The sequence below is a fragment of the Ambystoma mexicanum genome, chromosome 3p (assembly GCF_040938575.1).
Source record: "Ambystoma mexicanum isolate Mex_15411 chromosome 3p, UKY_AmexF1_1, whole genome shotgun sequence".
Taxonomy (NCBI): Eukaryota; Metazoa; Chordata; class Amphibia; order Caudata; family Ambystomatidae; genus Ambystoma; species Ambystoma mexicanum.
In genome coordinates, this window is record NC_090925.1 from 190,575,705 (window position 1) to 190,588,069 (window position 12,365).

General features: G+C 46.2%; 1 protein-coding gene across 1 annotated transcript in view; it reads left to right on the plus strand.

The window, feature by feature from the left end:
* The window catches only part of EMG1 (EMG1 N1-specific pseudouridine methyltransferase), a 37,016-nt gene extending 26,917 nt beyond the window's left edge, over positions 1-10,099 (plus strand). The window contains exons 2-6 of the mRNA XM_069650598.1: positions 7,777-7,878; positions 8,009-8,150; positions 8,357-8,415; positions 8,663-8,812; positions 9,704-10,099. Of these exons, the coding sequence (XP_069506699.1) occupies positions 7,777-7,878; positions 8,009-8,150; positions 8,357-8,415; positions 8,663-8,812; positions 9,704-9,817 (567 nt within the window). The 3' untranslated portion in view covers positions 9,818-10,099. The remainder of the gene's footprint in view (positions 1-7,776; positions 7,879-8,008; positions 8,151-8,356; positions 8,416-8,662; positions 8,813-9,703) is intronic.
* Positions 10,100-12,365: the final 2,266 nt, after the last annotated feature.

Here is a 12,365-nt window from a genome sequence, read left to right on the forward strand (position 1 = left end):
AAAATAATTGGATAACGCATGCACTGCGTTTCCGGGTGGAGGCTGATCTTGCATCCACTGTGGGCCGCTTTCTTTGCCCCTTTCATCATGGCCACCTTATTAGAGTAGGCACTGGAGTGCCTGGCGCCTTTGGAAGGACATTCACTGTTTGGGCATATGAGAAACGGTAGGCACCATCAGGACTAGCCAGCAGGCAAATGCCAAGGACCCACTCCCAAGGCTCCTGTGTGTTCCTGGCTGGGCTTCCGGGTCCTACTCTCTTACAACTACAGCCAAAGATGCTCCATCCTGTTGGATACTCCATCCACACACCCCTGAACTGTGCCATCACGTGAGTACTGACTGTTGCTTGGTTGCTGCTTTGTCCCTGCTTGACTCACTCCCGCTGCCTCTCCTGTCATTCACATTGTCCAGCACTGCTTGTAGATGTCCCCTGTACTTCGTTGAAACTTCACTCTTTCACCCCCTGACCTACATTACCACTGACATCATCTCTGTACTGCTGTGCTGCAATTCCTGACTCACCCTGCATTGTATGTACCTGTTATTGTAAAAACCGAATTTAGCTGTTCCTTTACCCTACATTTTTGTACTCCCAGCACCCTCTTGGTCTACTGTGTATCGGGTTCAGAACTCGGCAATGCAGCGTACACACCCCCACCCCCTCTTTCTCTCTGCCTCACTTCCTCCTCTCACTCCAAGTTGGCACTCTCCATTTCCCCAATCTACTCAAACTGCTACACCATCACCTATCCTCCCTCTCTCAAAATCTGGATGAAAAAAGCATAAAAAGACATCCTTGCTGCAAACCCTGGCCCCCAATTGCAGTCACCTATGTCGGTGCTTTCTCAAGAGAAATCTTCACTGACCTACTTTTCTCTGTCCCATCTCCGGACCTATGGACCTCTCACCTCGCTGCCACTCTCCCACCTTATTCTTCCACATCCATTAATGGCGGCACCAAGTGGGAAGTCCTCCTTGCAGACTTCTTTTCATCTCACTGCTGCATGAATGTCTACCTCACGGGCAGAGTCCTAGTTGAAGGCCCTCACGCCAACCTCCCTCTTTGACTGGATCCTGCCATCTCTCAATTTCCTTAGTTCTCCTGCCTCTCCCACTTCTGCCCCCCGGCTCCACCTCTTCTGACGGAAGCCCCACATCCTGACACTCTGCCTCAAAAAACCTTCAAAGGCAGTGATCGTCTGTACCTGGCGACCCTCAACTCATGCTCCGCCAACTAACACTCTGCTGACATCTGTCTTCTCCTCGAAGACACTGAACTGGACATACATGCGCTCAAACTTGGTTCAATGCCAGCTAAGTTACTTCCTTTACTCACTCTTACCCGACTGCTTTAAGATCACCTCAAAGCATCAACCCGACTGTGCTGGCGGTGGGTTTGCCTTTATCTTCCAGAGTGGATCCCTTCTTCCATCCTACCCCCTCAGCCCTATTCGTCCTTTGAGAGCCTAATATGCAAATTGGTCATCACTCTTTCCTACATCATGACCATTGCTACCATCTACCGGCCCACAGGCACTTCATCTCTGTTCCTCTGAGTGGGCGACTTCTGTTCCTGCCTACTCTCTACCACCTCCAACCTGCTGCTACTAGGTGACCAACATCCACCTAGACTACCCATGCATAGCAACCACTCTTCCCTCTGGCCCAACCCATTCTGCTGGACACACGCTAGACTCCACTCCCCTGGTCACCCCTCTCTGTGACCACTCTCTTCACCTCCCATCTGGGTCCCTATGGCACTGTGACAACTCCTTATAAAGCTCTGCCAACCTCATTCATGGACATCTGTCTGATGAAACGAGTGTCAGCTGCTGCCTTCTCTTCCACCTTCATTCCCCCTTGCCCACCCAACACTCAACCACTGATTCTGCCCTCAGCAACCTCTGTCTATCCATTACCAACAACCTTGACCCAGTCATGAGGATACGCCTGAAACTGCCTCCGAGTGGAACACCTGTTACGACGCCAAACCTGCAGACCAAAAACGTAATTGCAGGGCTGCGGAACGTAAGTGGCACACTTTAGGCGCACCCTCTGACAAACTGGCCCGTCGCCGATCCAGGGCTATTATAGACTCATCTGTCCCAAAAAAAGAGGCCACATTCAGGCACGAGTTTCCAATGTGACAAACGTGGCTGAACTCCTCAATCTGCAGGGAACTTGCCAACCCACCTGTAGTATCTTCTGCCCCTACTCCTTCCCAGGCTCTTTGCAATGCACTCTCCTCTCACTTTACTTCCAAAACCCAGGACATTGTGAACAGCCTTGTCAGTCACTCCTCCATCCCAACCCTCCCCTCTCCCAACCACTCGCCCTCCTCCTTCGCTCCTTTCTCCCCTGAAGAAGTCACCAGAGCTGTCAACTCCATGAAGGTCTCTTCCAAACAGGTTGCCCCATGTTCTTCTAGAACCATAAAGGACCTCTCCTCGCTCACCCCTGCCCTTGCTGATCTCTGCAACCACTCCTTTGCTACTGGTTCTTTTCCATCCTCCCTCAAGCGCTCCATTGTGCGCGCCTCCTTTTAATTAAAAAATAAATAAACTCTGCAGACCCTTCCTGCCAAGCAACTTCGGCACAATTTCCATCACCCTGTTCCTGGGGAAATTGCTCGAAGTTGGCCCTCCCCAAACTTGACTCTCATAACAAACTTGTTGGTGGTCTGCATGACCACCAGTCTGGATTCCGAGCATCCAGAGGCACGGAAAATGCTCTTCTGAACACCCGTGAAGAACTGCTTGCATCCCTTGCTTCCAACTCCTCTGCTGTCCTCATCCTCTCTCTTATGCATTTGACAGTGAACCATTCCATTCTCATAAGAAGGCTCCATGATACCCTTTTACCCACTTATGGAGGCCTAAGCACCGCCCACCTGGTGCCTTCTTGGTTGGCACTCTTTCCCTACTTAAGGAGCCCTCCAGCCTCTTTTCCTTTGCAGATGGGGAGCCGGGGCAAGTGGATCTTGGTCACCTGGCGTAAGCCTCACCCACCTTCTTAGCTCTGCCTCTTCCTTTCTGCTTTTAACTCTTAGATCAAGGGCGTCTGAAGTGAAGGGCAGACAAAGAAAATGGCAATTCCTGTTTTGGACTAGGAGGACCCAGGGCCCAAACCCCTGCTCAGACAGCAGGTAAGTATGCACCAACATGTTTACTCCCTCTGTCCCCACAGTCCATTCCCACCATCAGGCAACAGCGACATCACCTTCTCCGGTGCTGGGGCGAGGACAGGTGTTCCGTGGCACAGTAAGTTGTTGTGCCGGCCCGCCTCCAAGGCCCGTGAAGTAAGGCCCCCGTCTGCTCCCTGTCTGCCACCGTAACACTGCCCACCTCTGGTATGTTGCCCCGCCTGTTGTATGAATGTAATGCCTGTATGCTGAATCCTTCATTTTACTGCCCCCTCACCTATGGTAGCCCTCTCCTGCTATCGCCCCTACATCAATCATACGCTCCTGGCTCATTGTGCGAGTATGTATTGTCACATTATGGCGACACCATCACCGTCTTGTTGCTGATGTTGATTTGACTTACTTTTTTGAACTAATGTGACTCTTGTTGGTTCATCTCGAATCTCTCATGCTGGACTTCCTTAAGCATCACGTAATCATGGTGGCCTTGAATCATGCTGTGCCCATCTACGACTTGAAGCCTGGCTTGCACTTGCTGTGTTCTTGCAACATTTTTGTTCAGTACTTACCTCTGCAACTTGATGTGCTCTCTCCACTTTTTTCCCCCGCTCTATAACACTGCATTTCGCTGGCTTTGCCTCTTCCACCACACTCACCGCTTCTCAATCTTCTCTCTCCTCCTCCGTATCTGTTTCCCCCCCCTCTCTCCCTCCACCCCTCCCCTAACTTTATTCTTTGCACTTACTCAAAGATATGTCTGACCTAGTACGATAGTAGCTGGTTTGTTCCTCCTTCTCAAGGTACTACCGAAATGTCGTCGGGCCTAGTACGATAGTTAATTTCACATTCTTAATGTCTCAAGGCCTTGCTGGAATGTCATTGCATTTACCCTTGCTTCCTCCCTTGCCTTGAAGCGCTTTGAAACATGTGTATAGGCGCTATACAAATAAACATTCATTCATCTCGGAGTGGGCACTGGACTGGCTCACCTCCTTCCTAACTGAATGTTCCTCCAAACCATCCTGGGCCCTTTCTCCTCCCCTACTTCCTCCTCCACCTGTGGCTTCCCCCAGGGCTCTTTCACCCTGGCTCTTCAACATATACCTTTCTCTGCTGGCACGCCTCTTCCTCCTTCTCCCCCGAACTTCCAGTTCTACGCTGACGACACAACTCTTCAAACTTCCTACTGACGCCCTTCATCCCTGACTGCCTCTCTTCCTTCCAGGCCTGGTGTACTGCTAATGACCTCTTCCTCAATGCCATCAAAACAGAAATTATCCCTATTGGGTCCCATGCAACCTACTTCTTCCCTGTACTCTAGCCTTCCTCCATGGGCTTTCCCCCTTGCCCCCTCCTCTGAAGCCAGGAATCTGAGTCCTCTTTGTCGTCTCCCTTTCCTTCATCACTCATATTCAGGACACTGTCAAGAAGTTCCATTTTCAGCTCTTCCTTCTCAAATGAATTCTAAACTTCCTCACCTTTACCCACAGACTCAATGTTACCCATGCTCTGGTTCTCTCCGGGCTAGACTATTGCAATAGCCTCCTCCTTAGTCCACCCTGCAAATCTCTTTCCGCCCCCCCCCCCCTTTCCAGCTAACCCAGAATAGGGCAGCAAGACATCCTTGGCCTCAAGCCCAGGAACCGCATCTCTCGTGCCCTACAAAGCCTTCACTGGCTCCAGGTCTCATAACAGATTCAATTAATATCCCCCTATCATCCACAAGGCTATCTGGGCCGGGGACCACTCCGTCTTCAACGCTTCATGACCAAATACTCCCCTTCTGGACTCCTGTGTTCCTCTGGCACCAACTCCTTGCGTGTGGAATGGTTTGCCAAACAGAGAGCTAGTGGTTGGTTGATTGCTTTGCTTGGCAGGCTCCCTTCTGTGGAATAGCCTCCGTCTGCGTCTTGAGCAGCACCTTCTTAAGTTCCGAAATAGCCTCAAGACCTTTGTTTACCGCTTCCTTCTCCTCCTCTCTTCCCTGCTAATCATACAGTAGCGTGACGTGCAGGGCCTTTATGCATCATCTGGGCCATGAGCCCCCCTCCCCCCACATCCCTCTCCCCCCATCTCTCTTCCCAGCCACTGTCTATTTACTGCACTTGTCTAGGCTCACCCTCCCCACAGGTCGCACTTAAGTTTTCTCTTCTTAGCACTTCACCCATAGCACTTCTCCATGTGCACCACAGAACCTATCCCTTACACCATCCCCTCTGCACTTGCATGTTCTGAAAACTCACAAGGCATAGTAGGTTCGTCTTCCCCTCCCTTTTTTATTTTTCTTATTTCTTATACTATTAATTCAATTTACGTTTGTTGTAATGCATTTTCTACCTCCCCTGTCCCCACCCTGTTACCTTGTGGGCACTTTGAAACAGTTTTTGTTAATTGTATAAACGCCTAAAAAGTGACCAATAAACAAAATAAAGATTGAGGAATGGAGAAAATGCCATTCCAAGCCCTTTTCAGGTGGAGTTTAGGAGAGGTCTAGCTGCTAATTACAATGTGATTACTTGGCACACCTTGATTTTTCACGCCTGGGTGCAAGGGTCGGCCCCCCCCCCCCCCTTTGTGTGTTCATAGATTTTGCCTTTGTTTTTAGTATTGATTGCCCTCTTTTGTGAGAGAAATTAACTAAGATGTTCCCTGAGGATCTTTTAGTAGCCTGCCAATTTCTTCACAAATTATTTTGCAAGGGGGAAATTGAATAGCAGGGGTGATCTTGATATTACCTGGAGTGTGAAGCAGGGTGCTTATTGGCCCCTGCTTTTTCTGTTTATGGCGGATATTGGGGAGTCATTAAATCAATCCCATAAAGTTCTGCCTAAGCTATGTAATTTAAAAATTCTATACTTGGCATATGCCGATGACCTGGCAATTCGATACGACTTACGGCTCTGTAGACGTACGAATGCCGTGATTGAAAATACCAAACCTAATAGGTTGGAGGTCCATCTAGATAAGTCTATATGTATGATATTTGGTAAATCTAAAAGAACATCTGGGCATTCGGACCATCACTGGGCATTTTATATCTGGTCCTCTATTTTGAACTGGGATGCTTAGTGGAAACATGCCCCAATTAACTATTGGCCCAGAAAAAAATGTTAAATGGCAATATTAATAGCGATAAAGAAATGTTAAATTGCTTATGCATTGGAATGTTCATTTAACAATCTGAAGTGGGCTAATGGTTTGGAGGGACACATCTGGCGTCGTATTCTGGGCCTGTCGTGGGCTACTCCCATTCGGGCAGTGAGAATTGAATTGGGTTTAACCTCACTGAGTAACATCATACAAGTGAATAGAGGGAATGTCTATATAAATATGTGTAATGAGTGTAAACGGAAAAGGGACTGTGCTTGCTCCCATGACTATATTGGGAGGCTGACCTCATTACGTATCTACTCAAAATTATACTTGCCATACCTGAAAGCTCAAAAATATATCCGGCAATGTCCTAGTCCAGCAGCGAGGTAGATGATTATGCAAATGAGGTTCAGTAAGCTCCAAGTGATGGAGGTAAAGGAGACATGGTTGAATATGCCGAAAGAAGAAAATTGAAACTGTCTACTTTGCATGAGTGTGGGAGGCATTGAATCACTGCGGCACGTTGTGACATCCTGTTCCAAAATCCAATGTACATTTAGTTATGGTTTCTTTTTATTTCTTTGTATTCTATTCTTCTTGATGTGATGATTTTATGTAATTTGTGAAATATTCATAAAGAATGTATCACAATAATAAAAAACCTGACCAGAGGCGGATTAACCGGTCCGGAGTAACAAAGGACTGTCCCTTTACTCTTTTGTTACGATTGTTTGTGCATGCCCAACCATCAAGAGCCATCTAAAGGATTGACTTGCGTTCAAATCGTCCTACATAGGAAGTCCACAGGTCACCCTCTTTCAGCCTGGTATCCATTTGGGTTACCCATCATGTGGGCATAGTTTACCCAAAATGTTGAAATAGCACAGAGAAAGAAGGAAGGAGTCTAAGGTGCCACATCCGAATAGGTTGACCGAGGACAAATTGTCTACACATCCCCATTTATCTGAAGGGCTTTGGATTGGGGGGGGGGTGGTCCATGGCCTGTTTGCATAAACCCAATGCACATTAACATGCCTTATGCACCCACTGTTCCTGCGAGACAGGTCCTTCCCTTAGTCCACCAAGATTAACACAGGACCCCTGGGCTCCATGTAACCCACTCCTCTTATGCATGCATCAGACATTGAGATCCGATGAGGACAGCACAGAGAAGAACTCCACAAAGGCCTGGTGGCCCAGAAAGACCTGCATCCTCCAAAGTAGGTCTCTCATTCAGCGATTCCAGGAAGAAAGGAAGTGATGTAGTAATGAAACAAATGTGGGCTGCTATGAGTGGACAGGGAGAGTGGCAGTCAGGAAAGCATTTCTCGTGCCCTTCTTGAGAAGCCATCTCCTCTAGTGTGAAACATATTCCCCACAGCATTTGTTTTAGAACCACATTTCAAAAGGAAAGGGTTCCAGCCCTTCTATTAACTGTTGGGTTCCTACATTTAGCATGGTGCAGTAAATGAGATGCAGCGCTGTGAATTAAAGGAAAAGAACATTAATTGCACTTTTTTGGTCTGGATTCATCCTAGGTTGGGAAGACCTACGAGCTATTGAACTGTGACAAACACAAGTCTTTGCTTCTGAAAAATGGTCGTGACCCAGGGCAAGTGAGACCAGACATCACGCATCAGGTATGGTCAAGTGGGGCTGTTCCTTCCCGGATGGTAGCACTTTGCACTGAGCCTACTATCCTTTTTTAAATATTTTCCCGATTAGTGTGTTGTATAGGTAAAGAAAAAGCATCTCCCCTTCCTTTCGTAGAGCCTGCTGATGCTTATGGATAGCCCTCTGAACCGTGCAGGCCTGCTGCAGGTATACATCCACACTCAAAGGAACGTGCTGATCGAGGTTAATCCCCAGACTCGCATTCCTCGCACCTTCGACAGATTTTGTGGACTCATGGGTAGGTGTTGTCATGCTGACTCTGATAAGTGAAATACTTCGTTCAGTAGCTAGAACAAAAAAGAAAATGAACAGATGGACATGTTGTACATTGTTTACAGTGGAAGGGGGGGGGGGTAATAGACATGCACAGGATAAACTGAAATCTCTGCAGCAACTTGCAGTCATTCTTTAAGTAATTTGGCTTTTGACTTCCCCCCTCTGCAGTGCAACTCCTGCACAAGCTCAGCGTCCGAGCTGCAGATGGACCACAAAAGCTCCTCAAGGTATGTCCTGCTGGTAATACTTGGGGAGTCCCTTTTTCTCTGACAATGTGCTTATCTGGGGGAGTTGGGTAGTGTAAACCTTGGATATAAAATCCCCCCGCCTTTTCGCCCTCTCCCAGAAGGCACTTGTCATAGTTAAGAGCTGGTATCTGCCGTATTAGCATGCTCAAACATGTGGATTCAGTCTGGTGCCCAGTTATCTGCAGCTTCTGGTGCATTGCTCAATTGATTCATTCATATTATACAGGTGATCAAGAATCCAGTGTCTGATCACTTCCCTGTGGGCTGTCTGAAGATCGGCACATCCTTCTCTTCACAGCAGGTGATCCATGTCAGAGACCTGGTGCCAGAATCGGAGCCAGTAGTCTTCGTGGTGGGAGCCTTCGCGCATGGAGCGGTGAGTCATGGAAGGAACTCTTTTCAGAGTTCTCTACTTACCTGGTCATCCCTATCAACACTTCTTTGCTTATACTGCACCTGCATTCATCACATCACTTTTCATATTATCTAACGTTTAAAATAATATATATTCTCTACGTTTATAACCTTTGCCCTAGTTGCTCTCACGTATTCTTCCGTTTCTCCTCTATACTGCTTCGCTTTTCTTCCTGGACTCCAGTCTTCCCCTTACCCATTTACTTGTGCCCTTGACATATGCCTTTTTTCTCTATTCTGTCTCCCTTTCCTTTTTGTTCCCATAGTGCTGTATGCTTCCATTTCATTCCGTCGTCACTTGTCCATACTCCTGTTCCTGTTCTCCCATGCTCCCCATTCTTTTCCATCCTCTCCTTCCACCCGTGCTTCCCAGTTCCATCACTTCCTTCTTTTTATTTTCAGCTCTTTTGTTGAAGGTTTTTTTTTTTTCCCCCATCCTATCGCCCACCCACGTGCTCCCCTTGTATATATCCTTATACTACCACCTCCGTCGCCAGCACCATCTCCTCATCATGATTCAGTGCATTATTCAGCTGGCACCCCTTCTAATCTTTCCTCACTTAACCATGATCTTTCTAGATAACCATTCTAACCCACCTTGTTTACCACACTTCCCATTTGCTCTCCTTCTCATTCTACTCCTCTTCTGTTGGCTAAGTATAATGTACATAGCCCCAAATAGCATCAGAGTGCTTTAGAGAACCTGTGTTGTAGGAGTAGCATTTCTAGAAAGGATGGTATAGCCTGGAAAAGACAATTTTGTGAAAACTGGGAACATGTAATTGGGAGCATTCTAGACTGCCTACTGTATGTTTGTTTTTAATGCGCTAATGGCTACCCTTGTACTACACAGGTGGACGTTGACTACACTGAGAAGACTGTGTCGATTAGTAACTACCCGCTCTCTGCAGCACTGACCTGTGCCAAGCTGTGTACAGCCTTTGAGGAAGTGTGGAAAGTGGTGTGACCAGTGCCTGCCATTTAACCACAAACTAGACTGTACTCATTGAACGCTCTAAGACTTAAGCTCGGTTTTTGAACGGACAACCTACTTTGAGAGAGCGCCGATCTCTTCTGATTCTCGAAACAGCTTGTAAGCAAAAACATGTCCAGAAGGAGTGATGCCAAGCGCCTGTCATAATACTTTGTAGGACCCACCCAACCACCTCCACCTCTTTCTGAATGTGTCCTGGTCTGTCATTTTTGGACCGTGTGTTTCATTAAATCAATTTTATAATGAACCAAAAAAGCAGAACAAGAAATGTTGGTACTTTACACAGCGTGGTTGCTGTTTCTTAGAATGCAATATTTCTCCGTGGCTTCACAGCATTGAACTGCTCCCTGAAATGCTTTTTCACCCCGTTTTCTTTGCAGCAGCTATGAGAGGGACAGAGGTACCTGTGTGTTCTGGGATTTTCCAGAGGGCAGGGGTAGGGCATGTCAATGTGTGAGCAGTAGGATGGCTCAGTCGCTGAGCATTAGGTGATCTGGTAAACTCTCACAGCAGCGTCTGGCGCAGGTTACAGAGAGAGGAGTGGATCTGGGGGATGGCCTTCAGAGAAATTCTGTAGGCCCAGAAAATCTCTTTCAAAGTAGAAAAGGGTAGTGCCCGTAATTTCGGAGTCCCGCGAATGTATCCAGAAGGACCTAATGAATCTCCCATGGCAGTGAAGGGGGAAGTCTATATTTCTAGGGGTTCAGGTACACTCTTCACTCTGTCTTGGTGGTAAGTGGCACATTGTTTCATGGAAGTTTCGAGGGGAGCAGGAAGTGCTGGCATTCTGAGTATTTTAAGAGGGTTGGAGATGAGGCATTTACTGGACCAGATAAGTGTTCTCGGCAGCAGTCATTATAGCTGAGAGAACCTGCTTCTTGTTCAGCAAAGGGTGGAAAAGATTAATTTAGGTTCCAGCTTAGATTAACAAAAACCGAGGTTCCATCATCACTTCACAAAAAAGGATTGCCACCAGTCCAGCATCCTACAACTATAGGTTTACTGTTTCTTGTCCCTTTATTATATGTACTTGTGTTTACTATGTTTATCTTCTGCTATTTCAATTCTAACTTTTCCCTGTGTAAACTGATAATCAAAATGTACCAATGTGAGTTGAAACCCAAAGACTGAAATTATATCCACCTTATTAGCATAGGGTATATGGAGTGGTGAGTGCCCTACATACATTTGTGGCATTTTTAAATCTCAAGACAAATGCAACTTTTAGGGGTGGTAAAGCACCTGGACAGAGAACCACTGTAATCCATTGGCCTGATCAGACCGGACCAGGGACCAAATACATTACTGGATGACTGGGAGAAGCTGGAATGGCTAAGGTTGGCTAGAACAAGCACTGCACTTGTGTTTCACCAGATATATTGAATGCCTCATCGGCCCCAATTGTGTGGACCAGTGAGCGGTTTATAGTCCAAATATTGGAAAAAAAAAATATCGAACTACAAAAATCTCGGAAAAAAAATATCGAAAATGAAAATATCAAACGTATACATAGAATTAAAAGGGTCAATTTCTCGAATGTAAATGTCGGAAAAAAATTACGAATATAAAGAAGTAGAAATTAAGAGAAAACAAGAGTATCATTTACTATAAGGGGGGGTTCCTTCCCGCCCACATACTCGACACAAGAGTTTAGAAAGGGTTAAACTCATAGGTGAAAACCACGAGTAAAGAACCTTGTTTAGGTACCAAGATAGCAATAACTGTTGTGGAAAACCGTCATTACCTGACAGGACGTCACTTGACGCGGTACTGCAGGAAATAGTTTGGATTTACCTCACAAGACAACAGGTACTATTTATAGAACGAACATGTAAATAGACATTAAATAATCATACGACATAGAAATATATGACAGGAAACATTTCTTTCGTTTGTTTTAGAATACGAAATGGAAAACAAAATGGAATTTGTGACAAATCAAAAGGGAGGGAAGCAGTTGATTTTAAATAGATACGTTTTCCATAAGGAGTATGAGAAAAATGAACGAGTTTACTGGAAATGCACTGAATACAAAAAAATAAATGCAGCGCTCGAGCATTTACAGAGGGAACGAATGTGAAAAGTAAAAATGAACATAACCATCTGCCTGACCAACAAATATTATTAAAAAAACATTATCCGAGCTAAAAAGAAAAGCTGAAGAAAGTCACGGCGAAGCAAGTGGATCGGTACCGGCAAAAGTGTGTGACCAATTACCAAGACCTATAACGGCACAGTTACCGGCTGAGAAGTTGATGCAACGTACAATAAACAGAACTAGAAATCGAAAGGAGAATCTGCCACCTGCACCAGTGTTATTTCAAGACATTACAATCCCGGATGTTTTAAAAATAACAAAAAAGAGATTTTTCACCATGCCACACTTGATTTGAACAATGAGAAAATATTAATATTCTCCACTGCTAGTAACTTTCACCATCTAACTCAAAGTGACAAATGGAAAAGTGACGCAACGTTCAAAGTGTGCCCGCAACCATTCCTCCAGTTTTACACAATACAT